The sequence below is a fragment of the Heterodontus francisci genome, chromosome 9 (genome assembly GCF_036365525.1).
Source record: "Heterodontus francisci isolate sHetFra1 chromosome 9, sHetFra1.hap1, whole genome shotgun sequence".
NCBI lineage: Eukaryota > Metazoa > Chordata > Chondrichthyes > Heterodontiformes > Heterodontidae > Heterodontus > Heterodontus francisci.
In genome coordinates, this window is record NC_090379.1 from 58,165,591 (window position 1) to 58,191,656 (window position 26,066).

General features: G+C 41.3%; 1 protein-coding gene across 1 annotated transcript; it reads right to left on the reverse strand.

Moving 5' to 3' along the window:
- Nucleotides 1-361: 361 nt before the first annotated feature.
- LOC137373478 (organic solute transporter subunit alpha-like) lies at nucleotides 362-24,285 on the reverse strand. The gene is made up of 7 exons (XM_068038314.1): nucleotides 24,001-24,285; nucleotides 15,678-15,832; nucleotides 13,955-14,028; nucleotides 13,715-13,873; nucleotides 5,594-5,705; nucleotides 3,596-3,851; nucleotides 362-680 (listed from the first exon to the last, which is right to left on the reverse strand). The coding sequence occupies exons 1-7, from the start codon at nucleotides 24,047-24,049 to the stop codon at nucleotides 553-555; spliced, it is 933 nt and encodes a 310-aa protein (XP_067894415.1). The 5' UTR covers nucleotides 24,050-24,285; the 3' UTR covers nucleotides 362-552.
- Between the last annotated feature and the right edge of the window lie 1,781 nt (nucleotides 24,286-26,066).

The following is a 26,066-nucleotide window of genomic DNA, read 5'->3' on the forward strand; positions in this document are numbered from 1 at the left end:
AAAATGCCATTCGGTGCAGAAGCATGTGTGCATGGCACGGACCCCGTTTTGGTATCAAAATGGCATCTGTAGTGCTGAGGAACGTAATTTTGCAGCCTTTGTCCCTGTGCCTGTAATTAGGTTTCCAAATCCAGAGACTTTGTTTTTTACATTTTATTAGTGGGAGTAACCCTGTTAGACAATATATACGATGATGCAATGGCTGTAGATAGTCTCATTTTATGTATCCCTGCCTCCATTTCCTGCCCACACCCAGCAATATGTTCATGCAAAAAGAGAATCCAGGCTCCACTACAGCAAATCCATTTGGTTAGCATCTCATAATTCTATTATATGAATGAAAGGACAGGGAAAACATTGCTATATTCAAGCTTTATATAGTTTTTGTGACATGGGAATAACTGTTGCTGAACATCAAAAGACAATCCCACACACATTATACTGTTAAATCTCAGAATTTCATGTCATACATCACTGTAAAGTCTAGTTTTTGAACAGATAACGCACTAGATGGCACCAAACATAATTTGATCCATTAGCAAGACCATCAAATCAAGTCATATTGTGAAGCGGATTTTCAAAATACAGTGGAGCAGATTCTGGCATTTGTTTCCGATAATACTTTCTGGAGACAAGAAGCAGTATAAACATTTCCAGGATCTTTACATGATGATCTATTTCTGTAAAAGAAATAGTAGGCATGTGTCAGTGTAAATGTGAGAGCTAGGGAACTGAATGAAATTCAGGAAAAGTTGGTACAATATTTAGTTGCTGCACTAATTTCCGACAAGATAAACATTAATTACATTACAGGAATAAACAAATGAATTGAGAGTAAAACAAATAAAAGCAAAGTTAAAAGGTAAAGCAACATAGAACAATACAAACAATAAAGAGACTGGAAATGAGAAAAGTGAAGAGCAAGTGCACTATTACCAAACAGGACATCTTTTTCATGACTTGGTGTTGGTGTTAATATTTTGAGTAAATTTAGTGCAACTCCAAGGTGCTTAGACTGCAGGTGGTCTCGTTGTTGTGAGAACTGTGGTTATAAGGATGGATGGAGTGTTGGGGTATTGGGATAGTTCAAGTTTAGAGCTCTTCTATAAGCACTCTGCTACTTAGGAGGATTGGTGGACAATGCTTTTCCTACCGTTCTTCCTCTTCCTCCTCTACTTCCAAATGCTCTTTCTCCTCTTCCACTTCTTTCTGCCCAGGTAATGGTAAGGGGGTACCTTGCTCTATGGCAGCGAGGCCTGGACAACGTATGTCAGCCAAGAGCGACATCTCAATTCATTCCATCTTCGCTGCCTCCGGAGAATACTTGGCATCAGGTGGCAGGACCGTATCTCCAACACAGAAGTCCTCGAGGCGGCCAACATCCCCAGCTTATACACACTACTGAGTCAGCGGCGCTTGAGATGGCTTGGCCATGTGAGCCGCATGGAAGATGGCAGGATCCCCAAAGACACATTATACAGCGAGCTCGCCACTGGTATCAGACCCACCGGCAGTCCATGTCTCCGCTTTAAAGACGTCTGCAAACGCGACATGAAGTCCTGTGACATTGATCACAAGTCATGGGAGTCAGTTGCCAGCGATCGCCAGAACTGGCGGGCAGCCATAAAGGCGGGACTAAAGCGTGGCAAGTCGAAGAGACTTAGCAGTTGGCAGGAAAAAAGACAGAAGTGCAAGGGGAGAGCCAACTGTGTAACAGCCCCGACAAACAAATTTTTCTGCAGCACCTGTGGAAGAGCCTGTCACTCTAGAATTGGCCTTTATAGCCACTCCAGGCGCTGCTTCACACACTACTGACCACCTCTAGGCGCTTACCCATTGTCTCTCGAGATAAGGAGGCCAAAAATAGATGGTAAGGGGGTTCCTCTAGATTGCAAAATTATGCAACAGTACAACCACAACAAAGTTTGAGACATAATCTGTTGCAGTACACTTTTAAGTGGGTGTCTTTACATTTTCAGTACACCTTACTAGAGAGGAAATGATATAACATACCATGTGACTGAGTCTCATCCTCAGTCTGCTGCTGATCACCAAATAGACCATACATGGACAAATGTTCTCTTGCAATGTAATGCCATGCTACTATCCTCAATAAAGGAACCCGCTATCAAAGTGTTAACTGACCCTTGTTGCGTGGTTAGTGCCTTGATGTCCAAAGTCTTAGTAAGCACAAGGAACAGATAACACAACATAATCAGCAGGCACAGCAAAGTTCTTCCAGAACAGTCCAGGGAGCAGCACCATTGTTTGAGCATTCTGATAACCTGCTCAATAAAATCTCTGGTCATGGCATGGCTCTCATTGTCAGCCAACTCTGCACCTGTACTTGGAAATCATGAGCCATATCTGGAGGGCACAGCACGTTACACCATACAGACAGCCTGTAACTTGATGGCCTAGTTGGAATAGATGTGGGACAGAGGACTGATAGGGTGAATGAATCATGGCTGCTGCTAGGAAACCGGGCACAGCATTATCTGCTGCCTGTGGTCACAAATGAGATACACGTTGAGGAAGGTGCTAGGCTTATGATGGGGAGTACAAAGGACAAAGTGAGTAGAGTCTATGACCCCCAGATAACTTGCAATGTGTGCTAAGTCAGAGCTTCCTTGCCTTGGTCCATCAGGAAGGAGATGTAGCTGCTCCTTGGCAAGTAGAGAGAATTGATTGCTTTCCTTATATGAAACATATTTTAGTAAATATGTTTACAGTAAATCGCGAGATGCCAATAATGTTGCCTGCTGTAGCTTGCTACAATCTTTGGCATAAAAATGTAGGTCACACTAGCCTTGATAGTTACAAGCTGTACTGCCCATGCCCTGGTTTTGGGATCCAGTTCTGGTTTCAGTAAGTAACAGAGCTCCATTACACCCCCCACCCCTCCTCCTAGTGAAGCACAGGTGCCTCATGCATATCTGCCACCAATGTATCCTCTAATTTTTTTGTTGTGCGTGGCCTATTCATTTAACTGCATAGGCCCTTTAAATTTTTTGCACCACACGCAGTAACATAAAGGAGCCAACTTGTGCTAATTGGCCTACGCAGAAACTTCTGGGTTGCTGTGCAACTGCACAGATTAGGGGAAACATTGTCTGCCACATTCACTTTTATTCAGTTTGGATGAGATGCTCCAAATTCAGATAAATTTGATACTCAACTTTGGCATTAACCTGTGGGAAGAAAATTATGGAAAAACAAAGGTAAAAAGAAAAGGAATAGGAACTCTTCAGTATGATTTAACTGCAGATCTGAACCTAGTTATAATTTTGAAGTCAAATTAAAATCCTGAAAACATTTTCAGAGGATAAATCCACATTCAGAATTACAATGCTATTGCACAGAAGGCTGAAATCTATCATTTTCATTTTTTTAAATTATTCGTCCATGGGATGTGGGTGTTGCTGGGAAAGCCAGCATTTATTGTCCCTCCTTAATTGCCCTCGAGAAGTGCAATATCCAATATCAAGTGCAAGTTAATTTGTTAATATTTTCCTTATGTTAAAATATCTTTCTGACACCTTTTCACATTCGTTATTGACAAGCGATGTTTCATATTAATGGAGATACCACTTACGAGAAGCTCTGCCTTTTGAGGAATATAGACTCACACAGGGAATGACATTATAGGTTGCAAGGCAGCCTAGAATCACTGGCTGCAGATTGCTGAGGACGGTATAGGTAATTATAATTGCATATTTGGCCACAAGATGATAGTCTGCTTCTGCAATTCCAAGGGAAGCCTTCAGTAACACGTTAAACACATACAAGGACGTTAGAGCAGATATGTTCAGTAGGATCTTGATGTAAAACAAGGGATTGGTTGGATGTACCTATAACGCAAAGTTTCACTGATAAGTATAGTTCAAAAGAAGTTCTAGCCTTTTGACAGCCATGTTAAGATTTTTCTACTGCATCACAACACAAACATTTTCTATTTCAACGATAGCATGATATAATTAGAGATCTCATTAAACATTGATTTAAGTTAAGCATGAACATTGTAGTTTACATGGCTGAAGCCTTAACTTGAGGAGACTAGTGAGAAGGTGTATTCATAAATAAGCTGTTTGTAGTCTGCTCAGTATCATGACATAGGCTTGTTCCGATCAGTCCCAAAAATTGCTGATTTTACCTGAGCAGTTTAAGGACGATGTCAAATAGAGGTGAAGCACTTCATGCTGTTTTTGAGCACTGTCTAGTAACAAGAGGATGTATTTAGCAGAGGCCTGGGAAAAGGTTGGCTCCCAAGGATGAATATCATTCAACTTTCATCCTCAAACTGGGCAAATTTTGCCACTTCAGGTTTAGGTGTGCCTGTCTTTTTAAAATAATTGCTGCCAATAAAATCATGTGCATCTTGAGACACCTTCAGTACCATTTTGCTGATACTGATACATGTTTTCCTGCTGATGTCACCACTCTGAGTTGTGTAGCTGACTTCTATAGCTGAACACATAGAAACAGAAGTTTTCCAGTCATTGAGGGGCTAGAATGAGAGTCCGTAGGCATGATTAAATCGGAGTGATTTAGCAGAGAGAGCAGGAGTAACTTCTTTTTACACAAAGGTTCTGATACTGTGGAATGCACTACAGGAGATAATGATGAAAGTGAAGACCTTGTCAATACTTAACAATTGGGTAGTAAGTGGTTGAAGGGAAAGGGAATAAAGGGATATGGGAACAGGGTAGGCACATGGGATTAGGGCTACTGCTTGTGTGGGGGATAAACACCAAAATGTACTTGTTGGGTTGAGCAGCTTGTTTTGTATTGCCATTTCTATGTACTTCTATGGTAAGTCACTAAACAACTGATATGTGTGGATATGAGCCCTTGTTAGGCAAAGGCTTCCTCAAAAGTGACTGATGACCAGCATAACTCATAATAAAATGTGTGAGGAAATTTCTACCATCCTCATAACCACAATATAGAAACGCACAAGAACCCATGTTGGTTCCACAATTTGGAGATGCAGAGCTACAGTAATATCTGTTTGCCTGTCTGCAACCCAAACATGATAAGTAATAAATACTAGATAGATAAAGCCATTCTCTTGCCTGGGCTTTAGGTAATACCTATTAACAGTTGTTGTCCCAAGTCTCAAAAGGTTATAAAGGCCAAAATTACTTTGTAAACCATGTTCCTAATTTGTATGGGTTCAAACACAAAACAACTCATAAATTGACAGAATCACTGAATATCCCAAAAATACAAAAATGGTACGAGATTGTACTGTATTTATATATAGATTTCAAACTTTCTAATGATACACATCTACAGCAGTTTTCTTCTAGAATAATGTTAGGAATTTCAGATATTAGAAGATGGATCCAAAACTTACAAACATTACTTGGGAAAAATATTTATTTAAATAAAGATCAAAACTCCCTCTCCAAGCTCATTAAATATTATAGAAATAGAGTTTAAGCTTGTTAAAAACTGTTGCAAACCAATTTGTTCATGAATATAGCCTTGAATAAACCCTGAGTGAATTTCCATATGAAAGAAGTGCTTACTTGAGACTGTTTGTTAGATATGCATATTATCATTGAAAGAAGCAAATCTCAGAAGTTACCTCTCCACTGTTATATTTCTCATCAGCCCATAAGACTGCAGAAATGAACTGAAGCACTGATTGTAGAATCAAGGTCAGTAAAATGCCAATTCGTAGGATTCTATAAGCTTTCCTGTGAAACAAATAGCCCAACAGTTTAAGAAAGTATTTTAATAATTAAAATAACATTAAATGTTTACTATTCTAAAGTAAGATGGCTTCTCATACATATTTCAAAATTATTCTCATTGTTGTTGATTTTAACTGATAGAAATTGAATAGAATAGGAAGACTTTGCATTACACTTTATAGCATTTACAACTATTAGCTTGGTTCAATTGTTGGCACTCTCATATCTGAGTTAGAAAAAGTTGAACAATTAATCTATGTTGATACAGAAATACTGAGGGAGGTGAATCTGCCAGGTGAATTGTGCAAAATTCAAAGAGCAACAAGTTCTATCAACTAAGTTAACTGGCAAAAGGTTATCTGGTTATTCATTTACAACCATATTTGTCTAATAAAAGTGACTGAACTTCAAAAGAATGCATTGGATCTAAAGATAATGCGTGAAATGTTTTTTCTAAGGTTTAGTGTGTGCGGCATGGTTGCTGGGGGTGGGGTGGAGTGGTTACAGCCCAAAAAAGTGGTGTGTGGGAAACCCACTATGTTCCCGCTCTCTGCCCATTTTAACAGGGATGTATTCGGAAACAAGCAGGAACCCCCTTGAAGCTGTCGGGTTAGACATTTAAATATATTAAAGTATCAATTAAGTGACAATTTAACCTACAATTCTGGCTTTAATAGCCAACACAACGATTTACTGAGTTAGAGTCATAGAGTTTTACAGCACAGAAACAGGCCCTTTGGTCCAACGCGCAATCAAGTATCCGTCCAAACATCCGCCCACACTTGGCCCGTAGCCTTGTATGCAATGGCATTTCAAGTGCTCATCTAAATACTTCCTAAATGTTGTGAGGGTTCCTGCCTCTACCACCTCTTCAGGCAGTGCATTCCAGATTCCAACCAACCTCTGGGTGAAAAATGTTTTCCTCAAATCCCCCTAAACCTCCTGCCCCTTAACTTAAATCTATGCCCCCAGTCATTGACCCCTCCGCTAAGGGAAAAAGTTTCTTCCTATCTAACCTATCAATGTCCCTCATAAATTTGTATACCTCAATCAGGTCCCCCCTCAGCCTTCTCCACTCCAAGGAAAACAACCCCAGCCTATCTAGTCCCTCTTCATAACTGAAATGCTCCAGCCCAGGCAACATCCTGGTGAATCTCCTCTGCACCCTCTCCAGGGCAATCACATACTTCCCATAGTGTGATGCCCAGAACTGTACACAATACTCCAGCTGTGGCCTAACTAGCGTTTTATATAGCTCCATCATAACCTCCCTGCTCTTATATTCTATGCCTCGTCTAATAAAGGCATGTATCCCATATGCCTTCCTAACCACCTTATCTACCTGTGCTGCTGCCTTCAGTGATCTATGGACAAGCACCCCAAGGTCCCTCTGACCCTCTGTACTCCCTAGGGTCCTAACACCCATTGTATATTCCATTGCCTTGTTAGTCCTCCCAAATTGCATCACCTCACACTTCTCAGGATTAAACTCCATCTGCCACAAATCCGCCCATCTTACCAGCCCATCTATATCGTCCTGGAATCTAAGGCTTTTCTCCACACTATTTACGACACCACCAATTTTCGTGTCGGCTGCGAACATAATGATCATACCTCCAATATTCACGTCTAAATCATTAATGTATACCATAAACTGTAAGGGTCCCAGCACCGATCCCTTCGGTAACCCACTGGTCACAGGCCTCCAATCGCAAAAACAACCTTCGACCATCAACCTCTGCCTCCTTCCACTAAGCCAATTTTGAATCCATTTTGCCAATTGGAGTTGTATGGATCTCACCAGGGTCCACAAAATAAGAACACAGCTGACATCATTCAGCATTGAAATTGAGATACTAGAGAATATTTAAATAGTGAAACAGAACAGCTGCAGCCATGTACTCAGCACTTGTCTTGAGAGTGTGATTTCAGCACAGGAACAACTCTTTGGAAGTCGTTTAACTTACCGTGGACCTTACTCACATTATGCAGCCATTATATTGAGCACTGAAGAGGACCAGCAACACCAACACTAACACCAGCAGCAGCAGAAGCACAACACCACCCACAGCAGCTGCTTTCACCATAGCCACACGCCGCTCCACAGGACAGAGGGGATGGACACAGAACTACAACTCGAAGGAGGTGATACCCCACAAACAGCGGATACAGACAGAGGATCAGCTTCCTCGACATGACGGAGCAACAGTGCCTCAGGAGGCTCAGGCTCTCACGGTAGCTCATTGCTGACATTTGCAGCCTCCTGGAACAAGACCTCTTTACAAGACAGCCAGGAGGTCATGTGCTGCAAGGGGCCATCAAGGTCACCTCAGGCCTGAATTTCTTCACTCCCCAGCTCCTTTCAGGCATCAGGTGGGGACATCTGCAGAATCTCACAATTTGCAGCCCACAAGTCCTTGTCCTAATTCATAGATGCCAGATATGCCAAAGCCGCCCAATATGTGCACTTTGAAACTGAGGAAGTCAGTCAGACACAGAGAGTTTTTGCCTTTTCTGCGATGGCTGAATTTCCACAGGTTCAGGGGATCATCGACTGTACACTTGTGGCAATCAAGGCGCCATCAGATAATCCTGGAGTGTTCATCAATGGAAGGGATTCCACTTCCTCAATGTGCATGTTGTTTGTGACCGCGTAAGTTTATTATACTTGTGTGCACAAGATTTCCTGGAAGCTGCCATGACTCCTACATCCTGTGCCAATCAAGTCTACCACAGATGTTTGCACCTCTGAGCAGACTGTGGCTGGCTGCTTGGAGAACTTCTGAGGATCTGGCTGATGACACCTGTCAGAAGTCATGCCAATGATACCAGAGAGAGATACAACAGGATCCACCTCACCACAAGGGTGATCATTGCGCAAGCCATTGGCTTGTTGAAAATGAGAATCAGATGCCTTGACAGATCTGGGGGTGCCCTTCAGCATGCACCAGTAAAGATCTCGAAAATGATGATATTCTGCTGTGCCTTGCATAACATGCGCTGCAGAGAGGAATGGAGCTGCAGGAGAAAAAAGCTACAGACCAATAGGCATGTTCTGATGATGAGGAGCATAATGTGGGCAGGACGGCTGCAGCTCGCGATGGCCTCATAGAGGCATGGTTAAGATAATGAACAAGCCTAAAGCCATATGGAACTGTAACCCTGAATGCTTTGGGCACCCCCGCCCCCATCCCCCCACCCCCGCCATCCAGCACAAAGCATTCCCACCGTCATAAATCACTCCATCACAAGCAAACAGTCCACACTGACTCCACTCTGAGTGTGCCAGTCTGAAGAAGTCTTTTGGCCATTAGGGAATCGGAATACAGCAATGAAGAGGGAACAACATATTTAAAACTTTCCTCATTTACCAAATCACAAATGAAGCAGCATTGACATAGTTACAAACACCTACTTGTGCAACTATGACGTCTTCCTCTTCTGCTTTCTATGTAGTGCTACCCTTGTGGCTTCAACATAGCTAGAGTCAGGCTGCTTATTCCCCTGCTCTGACAGCCAAGATGCCTATGGCAGATGTTCTCTGGGTTTTGGAGCCCATTTTATTTGAGGCAAGGATACGTTACAAATATAAAATGACGCAGCATGGAGTGTTGCTCTGGGTTGAGCTACATCATTCAACAGAGAACCTTACTCTGTATCTAACCCCGTTTTTAAAAATAAAGGTAGCCTTTATACCCCAGGCCCCTTTTATGTATGTTGTAGAGGGGGCCTTTATTCTTCAGGCCCCCTTTAGGGTTTTGGAGCTCTTGAGGCCCACGTCAAAAACTGCCCCAACCAGGGGTGGACAACGTGTCTGTACATAGACACCAGTGTCTGTGGTAAAAAAAAGTTTGAGGTCCTTGACTTGTAAATTCGGGGATGAGAAATTTCCCATTGGCTTCTTCTTTCCGACCAGACAGGCTTTTAAAAAAAAAATCAAAGCTGACAGTTGCAGAGAGCGGGTTTTCTGACATGTTATGGTTTTTTTTTTAAAAGGCTGCCGAGAAACAACAAAGCTGTCTGATGTTCAGAAACCACTGTTGTCACTCTCAGCAATGGGCAGAGAGAGAGGGGATGAGACACAGAGAGCAAGAGCATTGGGGACGGGACACAGAGAGCAAGAGCGGCGGGGAGTGGGACAAACAGAAGGTGGGGGGGAGAGAGAGAGAAAGAGAGAGAGAAAGAAAGAGAGAGCGAGAGAGAGAAAGAGAGAAAGAAAGAGAGAGCGAGAGAGAGAAAGAGAGAAAGAAAGAGAGAGAGAGAGAGAGAAAGAGAGAGAGAAAGAAAGAAAGAGAGAGAGAGAGAAAGAGCGGAGGGGAGTGGGACAAACAGAAGGTGGGGGGGGAGAGAGAGAGAAAGAGAGAGAGAAAGAAAGAGAGAGCGAATTAAATTATGTTAAATGTGCACCTTTGCTAACAGGTAACTGGCTTGGACATAAATTGTTTAGTCTGGAGTACAATCTTACAGATAGTGACTAAACATTTTGTAACTGCAAAATACATGCAGTAACAACTGCTCAACATTTTGCAGAAAAGCTTTTTGTTAATAATTATCTTATCAGAGCCGAATTGGAATTGACAGTGATAGACAGATATAGACATAAGCGAATTTAAGAGAATCAATTTATTGGCGAAACTGAAGCATGCTCTTTATTTGTAATTATGTTTATGCAGTTTTGTCATTAGCTTTGGCGAGTAAATGACATTTTGTCCATGAGAGATGCTGTTTCTGCATTTTAGAACCTAGTTTAACAGCCTATCAAGATGAACTAGTCTTGGCTACCTGCTGTTAATCTTTCCGTACGTTCCTTGTCCCATTGTGTTTTTCTGTTTTACATGACTGTTCTGAAAATTCTCCTGATTTGGAGATCACTGTCCTTTTGTTGGCTGTCTTGTCTTCATACATATTACAAGCAGGTGGAGCATTTGCACAAACATTGACCATTGTCTTGTGACTACAGCACTGTGAGAAATGGTCCATCTTCCTACTGCTGATCTTTCTACTGCCTCACCTCAAATACCATAATAACAATTCTCTCCTTGAGTTTCATGGTTTATTGGACGACTTTGCACTCGTGACACAGTGTGAATCCACAGACGTCATCCAATAAGGTCCATCTACCACCCCGTGACATGGCGTAGCTAGTTCTATTCTGTCAACAAAAGTAATTTGCATTGGCATTGCATACTATTTTGCTTGCTTGCTAGCTAGTACAATTTTGCTGCTCTCCATTGATGTTTGTATGCTTAGCTGCTTTATTTATAGGGAGAAATGTGTTTTAAATTGGAGTATTACTTGATGGTATTAGATTGGTGATACACTTTATATACAAATTAATTGCCCCCATGTCAGTGGCTGAGTGAATAATTTTGTCAAATGTCTGTGGTGCAACATGTCGGTACCTATCCCAGGCCCCAACTGCACCTGTGCAGGGCAGACTTCAGCATCGGGCAAGAGGCAGCATGTGGGACTCTAAATGAGGGGGGTGGGGGAGGGGGCAAGGGATGAGAAGTGTGAGCACCTTGAGAAGACTCCTCACATCCATGTTCCCTTTCTCCATCCTGTGCACATGTGCACTTCTCTGCTAGCATTGTGCTGGAGAGCACTTTGCCTCCTTCAGTGAGGAACTGAACAACCATTGCGAGCCTTTACTCCTTCATGTGTAAAGTGGCAGACAGAGTGTGTAGGCCATTGATCTGGGCCAGAATGCACTCAGTGGCCTGCCGTGACTGTAGCTCCATGCAGATGGCCACTATTTGTATGGAGGTGGACATCAAGGAGAATACCTGAGATATTATGACACTCATGCTAGAGATGGACTCCTCCAATTTCGTTCCAAGGGTGTGCACAGCCTCAGGAAATGCTGACAGAATGATAGACATTTCCTGTTGCTGCTTCAGAATTTCCTAACTCCTGGATGACGCCCCCGCCCAAGGCTCAGCATCTGCATCCAGCTGAGCAGAGCTTGGAGTGTCCTGCGCCCTCTAACTGGGACTCTCAATAGCTGTCCCCATCTCCAGCACCTGCTCCTGCTCTCATGTGATGTGATGTGTGCCTCACCACGTGACAACCTAGATACCTGAAGTACCCACCAAGGTGTGGATATATCTGCACTGGTGAAAGGTGCATGTAAATCATGTGATGCTGCATTTTCAGAGTGCCCATCCTTCTCTGAGGACTCCTCGGCCTGGTCCCTCATCGACTCCTCTTGAAGGACCCGTGGGAGATCAAAGACATGAGTTAGTACTGACATTGAGAAAGGGTACAAACTCAGATTAATGCAGATGGTGACAGCTCTGTTAGAGGCATCATTAATTCAATATGAGTGACTGTATTATCTAATGCTGTTACCAGGTTCCTGGGTGACCCTCACCTCTCCATGCCGATGTCCAGTATGTGTGCCACCCTGCCAATCTCCAATGCGGTCAGGGTGGCAATGGCTGCAAGTCCACCCCTGCCTTTCCCTGGAGTTATGGACTCTCCTCCTGCAATGAGAGCAGGCAGAGTTATGAGTGAGAAGTAGGTTAAGGATGGAATGAGAACATTTGAGGAGGGTGATTGTGAGAAATGGGTGCAAGAGGACGAGGATGAGAGGGAGATGGGAATTTGAGGAGGCGTCAGGGGAGAAAGAAATGCGTGTAACTGCAAGGTGTGTCGGTCAGAAGAGTGTTGTGCAGGAGAATGCTAGGGAATTCAGAGTGACGGCTGCCACCTGAAAGTGCTATCACACTCACCTTGCCAGTCCTAATGAGGTCATTGAACCTTTTTAAGCTCTGAATGCAGGTCCTGGGTGCCACAGTCCTGCTGCTCACAGGCTTTGCGATCTCCAGCCACTGCTTGGTCAGGCTGGCTGCCCTTGTCCTCAGGGAAGAGGATTCTCTCTGGGCCCTGACTGCTTCCACCGTTACCTCCAGGGATGAGTCGGAGAACCTGGGTTAGCCTTCCCATGTCTGGCTTCCATCATGAAACAGTTTCCTCCTTTCCAATGCAAAATTTACTGCTACCATTGCGAGACCCCTACCAGGGTCCCTTTAAAAAAAAATCCCCAATGACAGATCTGGCACGTGACCTCACCTGCCCTCCCTGATTGGTCAGGAAACACAGCAGCAGGATATTAATGGTAATAGATCTCCTGTTCAGGCAGAAACTAAGGCGAGAAACGTCCACCCAAAGTGTCCAGTTTTAACACTACCTGCCTGGCGGAAACTGGGCAGGTGGCCAGTTTAAAAAAAGTGAGCAGGTTACTTATCCACTCAGATCCCAACCACTTGCAGTCTCTCCTGCCCTGGTAGCAATTACTGAGGCCCAGCAGTTAAAACCGCTCTGCCCTCTTGTTGCCTCTGCCAAGTGGCATATTAACTCAGCTGAGCAGTTTTCCGCCAGAAAAGTTTAAACTAAATACCTTCATTAAATAATGCACAAAGCAACATAATGCATGTTATAATTAACATCACAAAACATAATTTCAAACCAAAGGAGGCTGCTGCACTGAACCGTGTCCAAACATGAATCAATGTTTTCAAGATAGTATGAGGAGAAATTGAGGAAAAAGAAAAAAAGTGAATAATATTGCTTGGCATTGATTGCACTTTAACTGCAACAGAAAAATTCAAACAATTTATAACTAAACCTTCTGATGGAATCAATATCTTGAATAATTTTTATAACTCATTCTTCTTAATAAATAGACAATGGAAGTAATGAGATAGGGGTTATTGTATTTTCACTCCATTTTATTTACCGGTAGCTGGTGTCACTGATTATCAACAACAAATTGCTCTATACAGCTAATACAACTTTTGAAGTTGTACTCCCAGTCAGGAGCTTCACTACTGGGTATTCAGCCAAACTGCTGATAAATACTCCCAACAGGAGAAGCCCCGCTCCAGGTATGAAATGCGTAAAATTTACCCTCTGCAGAGCTTACTCAATCCTTATTAGAAAATAACTAATGCATGTACCGTAGACATTTATTACGTGAAAAGTAAAACAGTCATGAATACACTGTTTACCTATTTATCCTGACCTTTGGAAGACAGGTGCAGCAACAGCAACAAGGTCCCACATTTAGTGTAGCGTCCGCGTACTGCAGTTTATCAATGGCTTCTGTTACTCCGCCAAGGTAATTTATAGTAAGGTGGAAGAAACCAAACAAAGATATGCACGCATAGCTATGAAATGGAGAAAATTCAGATTAGGTACTAAAACTGCTCACCACTTATTTACCAAAGTACATATTCAATTATACTTACACCGCTGTCACAAAGTCCACCAAGGTTCCAGCTCGTGGAACAAACATCCCCAATTGGTAGGCAATAGTACTTACCTAAGAAAACAAGAACATAAGCTTTTACTGAAGGAACGTTGTTTACAAAACCAAAACTACTTAATACATATGAAATGCTTTAGGATGATACTATGCTTAAATTGCATCTGGCTGTGATGTAAATATCAATCCAAACACAATACCATTTTCCACTATATGAGTTGCTTTTACCTTGAGAAATGCTCAAAGGACAAATGCTTTAAATACTAAAAACAGATAATAATAGTGATAGAATTTTAGTTTGTTTTGAAAAGTGATTGATCCCCATTTAGTTAGCTAATCTCAGCCAGGGAGACAATTGACTTCAATGCTCCTGGGCTCCCAGCATTCCTAATAACTATCTAGTGAACCCTGTTGGAAGGTACATTTGTGTGATTTTTTTAATTGGCATCATACTGGGTCGAACCTTGCTGGAAAATAAACAGCATATTAAGGCACATGCCGTTATTAATGCACAAATCGGCCAGCAAGTTCAGGGGATTGAGAGATATGTCATGAGTTGCAATTCTCCAGAATTTGCCAGTTGATTTATGCCGCTCTGCTGTTTACTTTGCACAAATACATCTTGCCCTTAGCTTCCCTGTTGTTTTTAAGAACTTGTTAGATTTACCCATTAAACTCACCACAAAAATTAGGGCTGGAGCTCAGCAGTGTTCGTAGCTTTTTAACAATGTTAATTCAATGGCAATCAACATCTCTGACTTAGAAGGGGAACAGTCAAACCATTCTCTCTCACTCTTACATGTAGAAAATTGAGTTACTGCCCCATTTTTGGCCCTACATCCACCCCAAAGTGAGCAGTAATTCAGAAACATGAAGTCTCCACTGTTTAGGCTCACAGACAAGCAGTCACTAGGGCAGGGTGTTAACACCTCTAGAGCTGTACCCAAACAAGGGGTTGGTTTTAACCTGGAGTGGGTTTAAGGTGGGAAGGGGGTAGGGCAAGTCCGTAATGCATTTGTTGTCCTAAGTTTCGAGCCTGGCCTACTTGACCTACCAGGCCTCATTTCCTGTCCAAAACAGGTGGGAAGCGGGTGCAGAGAGGCTGCTAGCAAGAGGATCAGGCAGCTCTTTTATTTCACTTGCATGGAAGACCTCCTCATCCTTCCCACTATCTGCTGATCTGTGTCACAGCAGCTTTCCCACTTAGGCCACAGTTAAATTACCATCAGGATCCCAGTAACTGTAAAGGACCCAATTAACATTTATCCCTGAGGCTCCTGTCTGGAAGGCACCCCATCTACCACCAAAATCAGCAGGGTTAAAATCAGAGATTGTTGGGAATGAAGTGGGAAATGGAGCTGCTCCATTTTAACAGCTGCTGCTCCACTCCTACCCGGCAGTGAGAGTTAAAATTATGTCCCCAAGAGTCAGGAATGGCAGCAAGAAAATTGAATTAATTTGTGGGAGAAGGGGGCATTTTATATTTTATTTTACATGTTGAAATGTTTGAATCTTATTGTAAAATATTAGGAAACCAAAAGTGACAGACAGAGTATCCTCTATTTATCGTGATTGTTCACTGTGTACTGAAACTTGATCACCATTAATACCTAAAACCAGTTGAATCAAACTGTGCAAATAACACTGCAAACACAAGTATCTGTGCAATACAACGGTATAATACTCCATCAGAACATGCTACTTACAGGGAATAAGCCAAGGACCAATAGGGTCTTCTCCTTGATTAAATCATTTGTGATATTTCTTTGTAAATAGGTCCATAGCTCAAAGAAGATAGCATAAGTGGCAATTGCTACAAAATTGAGTATTACCATAACAGCTATGCCAGCACTGGTGAGATCTATTGAAATAAGAAAATTAAATTTACCATGATGGCACACGAATGTTATTTAAAATTTAATCAAAGCTTGATGTTAATAGTGTATTCATTATCAGTTTATCACTATATGACCAACCATGTGAAATTTAAACAAATTAGGTAATTACTCTGTTGTACAATTTCCCTACATTGTGTGTGCCTATTAAACCAATATATAATGTATTAGGAATGCTCTGGATATCATGGACTAAATTCTCCAGGGCTAAATTCACCATGGGCTAAATTTGCAAGCAAGCAGCCAAGTGGGAACATCAGTTGTCCTTATAACTCCACCGCTGACCTGTGGCAATTTCATCCTGGGGTCCTCATTTGCTATTGAGGGCAGGTTTGTACCACTAATGCTCCGCTTCTTCGGCTTACTGCTGCTGTGAGGGGAGAAAATGCGATTCTGGTGCAACTTTTAAAAGGCTGCAGCCATTTAAAGGGTAGCATCACTTTCTGAGTAGCAGCAGAAAGAAGAACAGCATCCCTAACTGAACAATGGCAGCTGGGGTTGGGGCAGAAGTGGGGAAGCAGCTCGAATGGCTTCCAGATTTTCAGACAAATCTCTGGACGGTTTGAAGCCAGCGTTATGAGTTGTCCCAATCTGTACACTTTTGGAGTCCCTACACCTCTCATGAGTGAGCCAGCAAGCATTGAACTGGATCTTTCTGAAATATGCCCAGTCAAGCCCCTTGTGTTCTTCCCGACTGCCATTCAGAATGGGTCTATCTGGGAGTAAACCAGAATGTGTGTTGAGGTCTGCCCTTCTGATCTTAACCCCTTGAGTCTGAAGGGATGAAATTCATGTAGCCTGCAATGGGGAAAGAAAATAGATGATCTTCGATGGGGAAATAAGCCAGCAACAGCAATCCACCCAGAGAGAGGTAATGACAGGACAAACAGGAACACTAATAAACAGGACCCCATGTTCTCCAGTCAAATTGAGATGTAGGGTTCAAGAAAAAAGTAAGTTGTTTCAACCTCCAAACCCACAGTCCAACACAAGCACATTCTCAACAATCAAAGGATTTCCTATATTACAACAGTGGCTACATTTCAAAAATACTTCATTAAGCTGTAAAGCGCTTTGAGACATCTGGTTGTTGTGAACTGTGCTATATAAATTCAAGTTTTTTTTCAATAAATCTTAATGCATCAATGTATTGCTCCCACAAGCATGATGCAATCAAAACAGCTTTTTGAAATACTCTCATTACTGTAAACCCACTTTTGAATGAAGCTGTTGAGTGTTGCTGTTGCTAAAATAAACAAATTAATAGAATTTTAATAAAATTCTAACAAATTAATAGAAAGATCCCCCCCTGCTCTCATGCTCACATCTCTGTCCTGGGATTGCTGCAGTGTTCCAGTGAACATCAACGCAAGCTCGAGGAACAGCATCTCATCTACCGATTAGGCACACTACAGCCTGCCGGACTGAACATTGAGTTCAATAATTTCAGAGCATGACAGCCCCCCACTTTACTTTCATTTTTAGTCATTTTTAGTTATTTTTTTCTTCCTTTTTTTACATTCCTTTTTACATTTTTTACAATCTTTTTTTGCATTTATTTCATTTCATCTTAGTTTGTTCAGTTTGCTTACCCACTGTTTTTTTCAGGTTGTTTTTCTTCAGGTTTGCACTTGCTGCTGTTCAATATTCAGTATATTTACACCTAATCTGTACTAATGCTTTGTCTTTCAACACACCATTAACATATTGTTTGCCTTTGCTCCATGACCTTTTGGTCAGCTATGTGGCCTGGTCCAATCTGCACCTTCTCCTTTGTTATCTCTTGCCCCACCCCCACCTCACTTGTTTATAATCTGTGACTTTTCTAATATTTGTCAGTTCCGAAGAAGGGTCACTGACCCGAAACGTTAACTCTGCTTCTCTTTCCACAGATGCTGCCAGACCTGCTGAGTGAATCCAGCATTTCTTGTTTTTGTTTCAGATTTCCAGCATCCGCAGTATTTTGCTTTTAAATTAATAGAATTCATTGTTATTGCAATCATTATTGTTTTATATTTGAGTCAATTTGATCTTGTTTGTTCTAAAAAGCCTGTTCTATATATTATGAGATAAAGAAAGGACATTGCTAAATATTGAGCAACACTTTCTTGCTTTAGTTTCAAATCCTTAATGGACCACTATTGGAAAAGCATAAAATATTGCCTTTAACAGTTTTGATCCAAATCATGTGTAATAATCAACATCTTCAGGAGACGAAGGGAGAAAAGGGAAGAAAATTTGAGCAAACAGGCTTCTGACATACTTTATGTTACATTCTGAAATCTTTGTGTCAGGTTGGCCCTTTAGTAACACTCTCACTGCTAAGTCAAAAGGTTGTGGATTCAAGCCCTATTCCAGAACTTCAGCATATAATCCAGGCAAACACTTCAGTGCAGTACTGATGGAGTGCTTACATTGCTGAAGGTATTGTGTTTCAGGTGAGACATTAAACTGAGGTCCCTCCTGCCTGTTCAATTAGGTATAAAAGATCCCATGGCAGTAGGATATAGACAGGATAAGTGAATGGTGAAGAAATGTGGCAAATGGAATATAATATGGAGAAATGTGAAGTTATCCACTTTGGTATGGAAAATAATATATTTTTTAAATAGTGAGAGACTGGGAAATATTGTTATTTAGAGAACATAAATAGGAGCAGGAGTAGACCATTTGGTCCCTTGAGCCTGCTCCATCATTCACTACCTTCAACTTCAACTCCACTCTCCTGCCCACGTCCCATATCCCTAGATTCTCTGAGAGATCAAAAATCTATTGATCTCAGTCTTAAATATACTCAACGATGGAGCATTCACAACCCTTTAGAGTAGACAATTCCAAAGATTCATAATCCTCTGAATGGAAAAAATTTTAATCAGTATGTTGCAATGAGATTACCTCTCATTCTTCTAAACACCAGAGAGTATAGGCCCAATTTACTCAGCCTCTCATCATTGGATAACCCTTTCATCCCAGGAACCAATCTAGTGAACCTTTGCTGTACTGTCTCCAAGGCAAGTATATCTTTCCTTTGATATGGAGACCAAAACAGTGCTCCAGATGTAGTCTCAGCAAAGCCTATATAATTGTAGCAAGGCTTCCTAATTCTTGTACTCCAATCCCCTTGCAATAAAAGCCAATATGCCATTTGCCTTTCAAATTGCTTGCTGTACCTGCATGCTAACTTCCTGTGTTCCTTGTAGGAATACATTGAATTTTCTCTGGATATCAACATTTAAACGTTTCACACCTTTTAAATAATATTCTGTTTTTCTATTCTTATTAGCAAAGTGAATAACCTCACATTTCCTCATGTTATACTCCAACTGCCAACTTGTTGCCCACTCACTTAATCTGTCTATGTCTCTTTGTAGCCTCTTTGTGTCCTCCTCACAGCTTACATTCCCACCTAGCTTTGTATCATGAGAAAACATAGATACATTACTCTCGGTCTCTTTGTCTAAGTCATTCATATAGATTGTAAATGGCTGAGGCCTCAGCACTGATCCTTGCAGCACGCCACTAGTTGCAGCCCGCCAACTTGAAAATGTCTTATATATCCCTGCTCTCTGCTTCCTGTCCGTTAAACCAATCCTCCATCCATGCTAATATATTACCCCCCACTCCATGAGCTCTTATTTTGCATATTAACCTTTTGTGTGACACCTTATTGAAAGCCTATTGGAAATCCAAGTATACTACATCTACTGGTTCCCCATTATCTACTGTATTATATCCTCAACAAACTCTAATAAATCTGTCAAACACGATTTTCCTTTCGTAAAACCATGTTGAATATGTCTGATCATACTAAGAATTCCTAAGTGCATTGCTAAGACTTCCTTAGTAATAGATTCTCGCCTTTTCCAGATGACTGATGACAGGCTAACTGGTCTGTAGTCCCCTGTTTTCTCTCTCCCTCCTTTTTTGAATAGCAGTGTTACATTTGCTAACTTCCAATCTGCTGGGACCATTCTATAATCTAGGGAGGTTTGGAAAATCATAACCAATGCATCCTCTATCTGTGCAACTATGTCTTTTAGAACCCTAGGATGTAGTCATCAGGTCCTGGGAACTTGTTGGCTTTTAGCTCCTTATGTTTCTCTTCAGAGGGACCTGGATGTCTTTACACACAAATTACAGAAAGTTATCATGCAGATCGAGCAAGCAATTAGGAAAACAAATGGTATGTCAGCCTTTATTACAAATGATTGAAGTATAAGAATAAAGAAGTTTTACTGTAACTGAATATGGCCTTGGTGAGACCACACCTAGAGAGAGGACTGAGTACAGTTTTGGTTTCCTGACCTAAGGAAGAATATGCTTGCAGTGGGAGTGCACAAAGGTTCACTAGACTGATTGCTGGGATGATGGAATTATTGTATAAGGAGAGATTGCGTAGACTAGGCTGATATTCTCTAGAGTTTAGAAGAATGAGAGATGATCCCATTGAAACAGATAAAATCCTTAGATTCAGGCTTGGTCCTGTCAGGTTGGAAGTTGGCAAATGCTTCACCGCTTTTCAAGAAAGGAGGTAGAGAGAAAACGGGGAACTACAGGCCAATTAGCCTAACATCAGTCATTGGGAAGATGCTGTAAACTATTATTAACAAAGTCTTAACATTGCACTTGGAAAAGCTTAGTATGATTAGAACAAGTCAACATGGTTTTACTAAAGGGTTGCTTGCCATTTCAACACTCCCCCCTGCTCACATCTCTGTCCTGGGCTTGCTGCAGTGTTCCAGTGAGCATCAACGCAAGCTCGAGGAACAGCATCTCATCTACCGATTAGGCACACTACAGCCTGCCGGACTGAACATTGAGTTCAATAATTTCCCAGCATGACTGCACCCATTTTACTTTCATTTTTAGTTATTTTTTCTTTTTTTCTTCTTTTTTACATTTTTTACAATCTTTTTTTTGCATTTATTTCATTTCATCTTAGTTTGTTCAGTTTGCTTACCCACTGGTTTTTTTCAGGTTTGCGCTTGCTGCTGTTCAATATTCAGTCCGTTAACACCTAATCTGTACTAATGCTTTGTCTTTCAACACACCATTAACATATTGTTTGCCTTTGCTCCATGACCTTTTGGTCAGCTATGTGGCCTTGTCCAATCTACACCTTCTCCTTTGTTATCTCTTGCCCCACCCCCACCTCACTTGCTTATAACCTGTGACTTTTCTAATATTTGTCAGTTCCGAAGAAGGGTCACTGACCCGAAACGTTAACTCTGCTTCTCTTTTCACAGATGCTGACAGACCTGCTGAGTGGTTCCAGCATTTCTTGTTTTTATTTACTAAAGGGAGATCCTGTTTGACAAATTTATTAGAGTTTTTTGAGGATGTAACTAGTAGGATAGAAAGAAGGGGAACCAGTAGATGTAGTATACCTGGATTTTCAAAAGGCATTCGATAAGGTGTCACATAAAAGATTAACAGGCACAATAAAGGGTCATGGTGTTGGAAGTAATATATAAGCATGGATAGAGGATTGGTTAACAGACAGGAAGCGGACAGTGGGCATAAATGGGGCATTTTCAAGTTGGCAGGCAATGAATAGTGGGGTTCCGTAAGGATCAATGCTGGGGCCTCAGCTATTCACACCCTATATTAATGACTTGGATGAAGAGACAGAGAGTAATGTATCTAAGTTTGCTGATGATACAAAGTTCAGTGGAAAGGTAAGCTGCAGGGAGGCTGTAGAGAGGCTGCAAAGAGATATAGATTGGTTAAGTGATTGGGCAACAGGATGGCAAATGGAGTATAATGTAGGGAAGTGTGAAGTTGTTCACTTTGGTCATAAAAATAGGAAAGCAGAATATTTTTTAAAAGGTATGAAAGTGGTAAGTTTTGATGTTCAGAGAGACTTGAGGGTACTCATACAAGGAACACACAAAGTAAACATGCAGATGCAGCAGGCTATTAGGAAGGCAAATGGCATGTTGGCCCTTGTTGCAAAGGGATTGGAGTACAGGAATAACGAAGTCTTACTAAAATTGTGCAGGGCTTTGGTGACACCGCACCTGGAATATTGTGTGCAATTTTGGTCTCCACATTTAAGAAAGTGTTACAACCAGGTGAGAAAGGGGTCTAGAGTTCCCTCTCAGCCTTCACCTGCTCTTACCGTAACAAGGTTTATTTTTAAACACATCGTTTTTAGCTCCCCCTTAGTGAATCCTTTTTCACTAACTTCCAACTATAAGGGAAAAAAACTGGAAAAACAGGTTTTCTTCGGTTTAAAGAAGAAAGCTAAACTTTATTAAACTCTAATTCAGTTAACGCCTATGAATAATCAACACGCCCACACTAGCATGCATGCATACATGATACACACTTGCAGATAGCGACAAGAAAGAACAGAAGAAATAAAGTAGAAAAGTTTGAGGCAATATCTAAAGATGGTTTTGGTTACTGTCCTTCGAACTCGCTGTAAAGTCCTTGATTGCTTTTCATTGGGGCCTAGTATTCTTCTTAAACCTTGTTTGATGTAGGAGACTTTTCTCTCTTGAAGTTCATGCGTTCTCAGTGGGTCTAGAGGCTTGTGAGAAAGAGATAGGAGCAGACAGGAGAGGTCTTCTCACTCCAGAAGCAAACAGTCTTTCTCTTTTCAGTTCAAACTCTTTGTACAATTCAGAAAAACCCAGGTTGCCAAGCAGGTGAGTCATGTGACTAGCTGGTCTGACCACGTCTGTTTGTGGATTCTCTTGTCTTAGCTGACCCTGGAATGTCTCTTCTTACACTCAATACCTGGTGCTCAAAGTCCATTGTGGGTTAAATTGGAGCCTGGAATAGCCCCTTTGTCCTTCCAAGCATTGTCTGTTAGAATGCAAATATTTTTTTCCAGCCACGGCTGATCTGTTTAACAAGTCATTTCCTCGCTCCAGCAACAGGTTAAAATCAATGTTCATATGACAAAATTAATATGCCTCATTCTTGGCAGGTGGTTGGGGGGGTGGTGGGGGTTCTGCATGACAAAAGGATATACTTGCACTGGAGGCGGTGCATCGAAGATTTACTAAATTAGTTCCTGGGATGAAGGGATTGTTCTCTGATGAGAGGCTGAGTAAATTGAGCCTATATTCTCTTGAATTTAGAAGAATGAGCGGCGATCTAATTGAGACATACAAGATTCTGAAAGGGCTTGATAGGGTAGAAGCTGAGAGATTGTTTCCACTGGTCGAGGAATCTAGAACACGGGGACACAGTCTCAGGATAAGAGGCCAATCATTCAGGACTGATGTGAGCAGAAATTATTACACTCAAATGGTTGTGAATCTTTGGAATTCTCTACCCCAGAGGGTTGTGAATACTCCATCATTGAACACATTTAAGGCTAGGATAGATAAATATTTGGTCTCGCAGGGAATCAAGGGATATGGGGAGCGGGCATGAAAGTGAGATTGAAGCCCAAGATCAGTCATGATCGTATTAAATGGCAGAGCAGGCTTGATGGGCCATATGGTGTACTTCTGCTCTGATTTCTTGTGTTCTTGTGTTAAGGGATCTGACAGGATGGATGCTGCAAAGATGTTTCCCAAGACTGGGGAGTCTAAAACTAAGGGTCACACTCTCAGAATAAGGGGTTGGCCATTTAGGACTAAGATGGGGAGAAATTTCTTCACGCAAAAGGTTCTGAACGTTTGGAATTCTCTGTCTCAGAGGGCTGTGGAGACTCGGTCATTGAGTATATTCAAGTCAGGGATGAAAAATTTTTAGATGCTCAGGGAATCAAGGGATATAGGGATAGTGTGGGCATGTGTAGCGGTGGAGCTTATTGAATGGCAGATCAGGTTCGAAGGGCTGAATGGTCTACTCGTGCTCCTATTTCTTATGTTCTTATAATATTTGATGAAGCACTAGGCATTCTCCTGGATAACATTAATCCTTTCACAGAAACAGATCATCGCTGTTTGTGGGATCTTTATGCAATTTAGCAGCTGCATTTGCCTACACAATAACAGTGATTATGCTTCAAAGATAATTTGTTGCCATATTGATTTCATCCTGAGAATGGGAAGGACACTATATAAATTCTTTCATTCATTGGGATTGACAGATTGCCCTCTTCAGAGGTATATTGATAGTGTATTGAAAGTGGATCACTTTTAATATTTAAAATCATAATTTGTTGTCCTACCTTTAATTTGATCTTCAGAACTCGGCATGTCCTTGCTGCAGTTTGACATGATTGCTGTATGTAAAGCTTCAAATAAAGCGTTGTTCCAGGAGTTTCAGGCACGAGTAAATATTTTATTATAGTTGAGGACTGTTCTAAGTTCCTCCCAAGAAATGTGTTAATCCTTTCTGATGCTTTGTCGCACTTATGTAAAAATAAGTACTTATACACAGAATAATGAAACTTCCCTGTGATACATCGTGTTCAGTAAAATCAATTCTGCAATCAACAGCAGCATACTTTGTAAAACTGAACCAGAAGTAATGTGAGAAAAATGAACTTTGTAATTTAACCCTTTGAATAAATACTAAGTGCCTTTCTGGTGCTTTCAAAGCACGGTACATGTAAACTTGCTAAAATATAACATCTAAAACCACAAATATTTATTTACAGTATTCTCTGAATGAACTGAAAAATCATAAACATGAAGTACAATATTTCTCAGTTTGGTCCAATTATTACCGGCTACAGAGGGTTAAATGTTATCAATTGGAGACTGGTACCAGTCAGCAGAAACAAACAGTTTTATCATGCTGATGGAATGTCATAGGTACACAGTGGATCTCAGAATGAGAAGGAAGATTTCAAAATGCTAAAATGTCATTGTGTGATCACTCTAAAGATAGAACTCTGAAGAATCAGGATATTTTAATAGGAATGTAACAAATCGGGATTTCTTCACAGTTCATATAACAAAAAAGTGTACATTTTTAATATCTGAGATGTGAGCTGTCACTTTAAATTTGATTTCTGCTAGCTGCTTTCCCCAGGCACATTACTGTCTAGTATGTAAGATATAATTTCAAATGTGTTTGGATTAAAAATCAGGTAGAAATGACTTAACTCTTACTGAAATTAATTAAGTTAAAGTGCTGGAACACACTGCCTGAAGGGGTGGTAGTGGCAGGAACCCTCACATTTAAGAAGTATTTAGATGAGCACTTGAAACGCCATAGAATACAAGGCTACGGGCCAAGTGCTGAAAATGAGATTAGAATAGATAGGTGCTTGATGGCCGGCACAGACACGATGGGCCGAAAGGCCTGTTTCTGTGCTGTATAACTCTATGACTCTATGATCGATGATTCAGGGAATATTTTCCTCTTACATGGGCAGGTTAACATGCATGCAACAAAGATGCTCGACTTCTATTATTTGCGTTCATTTTCCTCTATGTGTTGCATGCAGGTTGATACTTCACGCCCAATTGCAATAAGAGAACAATCGGTGCCCTTTTGCTCTACAAGAATATTACCTCCTACTTGCAGGGTGAGTGTTTGAGTTAGAAATTATGTAAACATTCAAGATTGGATTGAATAGGTGGATGAAGGAAAAAGTGTTGCATGGATTAAGAGAACAGAGTGGTTAAATGTGATTAGATCGAATTGTTTGCATGGAGGGTAAATGGTGACACAGACTGTTGGTCCCAATATTTGTTTTTGTTTTGTAACTTCTATGTATTTCATTGCTTCAGAAGGTGTAGGGGCCTAAGTTCGAGTTTTACTGGGGATAATTTTGCTTCAGGGAGTTGGGGTGTCGGCCATTGATTTGTGTCTCAGTGAGGAGGAGCAGAGAGAAAGATTAGGGGAGAGTTGGTGAAGGTTTGAGAGAGAATGAGGAAGGGGAGAGAGGAAAGAGGAAGGTGAGAATGAGGAGGGGGGTAGAGAAACATAGAGAGGAGGAGCGAAGCTGGGAGAGGGGAAAGAATAGGGGATAGAGGGGGGAAAGAAAAGAAAGGGATGGAGGAGGAAGAGTGTGTTTGCTTCAGCAGGAGTACAGAAGTTTCTGTTTGAGAATTTTGCCTCAATAAGGAGGTGGTTGGTAAATTCTCCTTTATTGAGGAGGTTGGTTATTCTATTAGCACATGTTAGGGTTTTGTACTTACTTGCCATGGTTACTTCATTTCCTCCACAGAATTTTATGTGCTTTCCAGCTTCATTTGCTTTGGATTTTTGACAATAGTCCTCACATTTGGAGGATCTATTTTATTCCTTGCCAGTATTTTTGTTTTTCCTTTACTGGGGGCT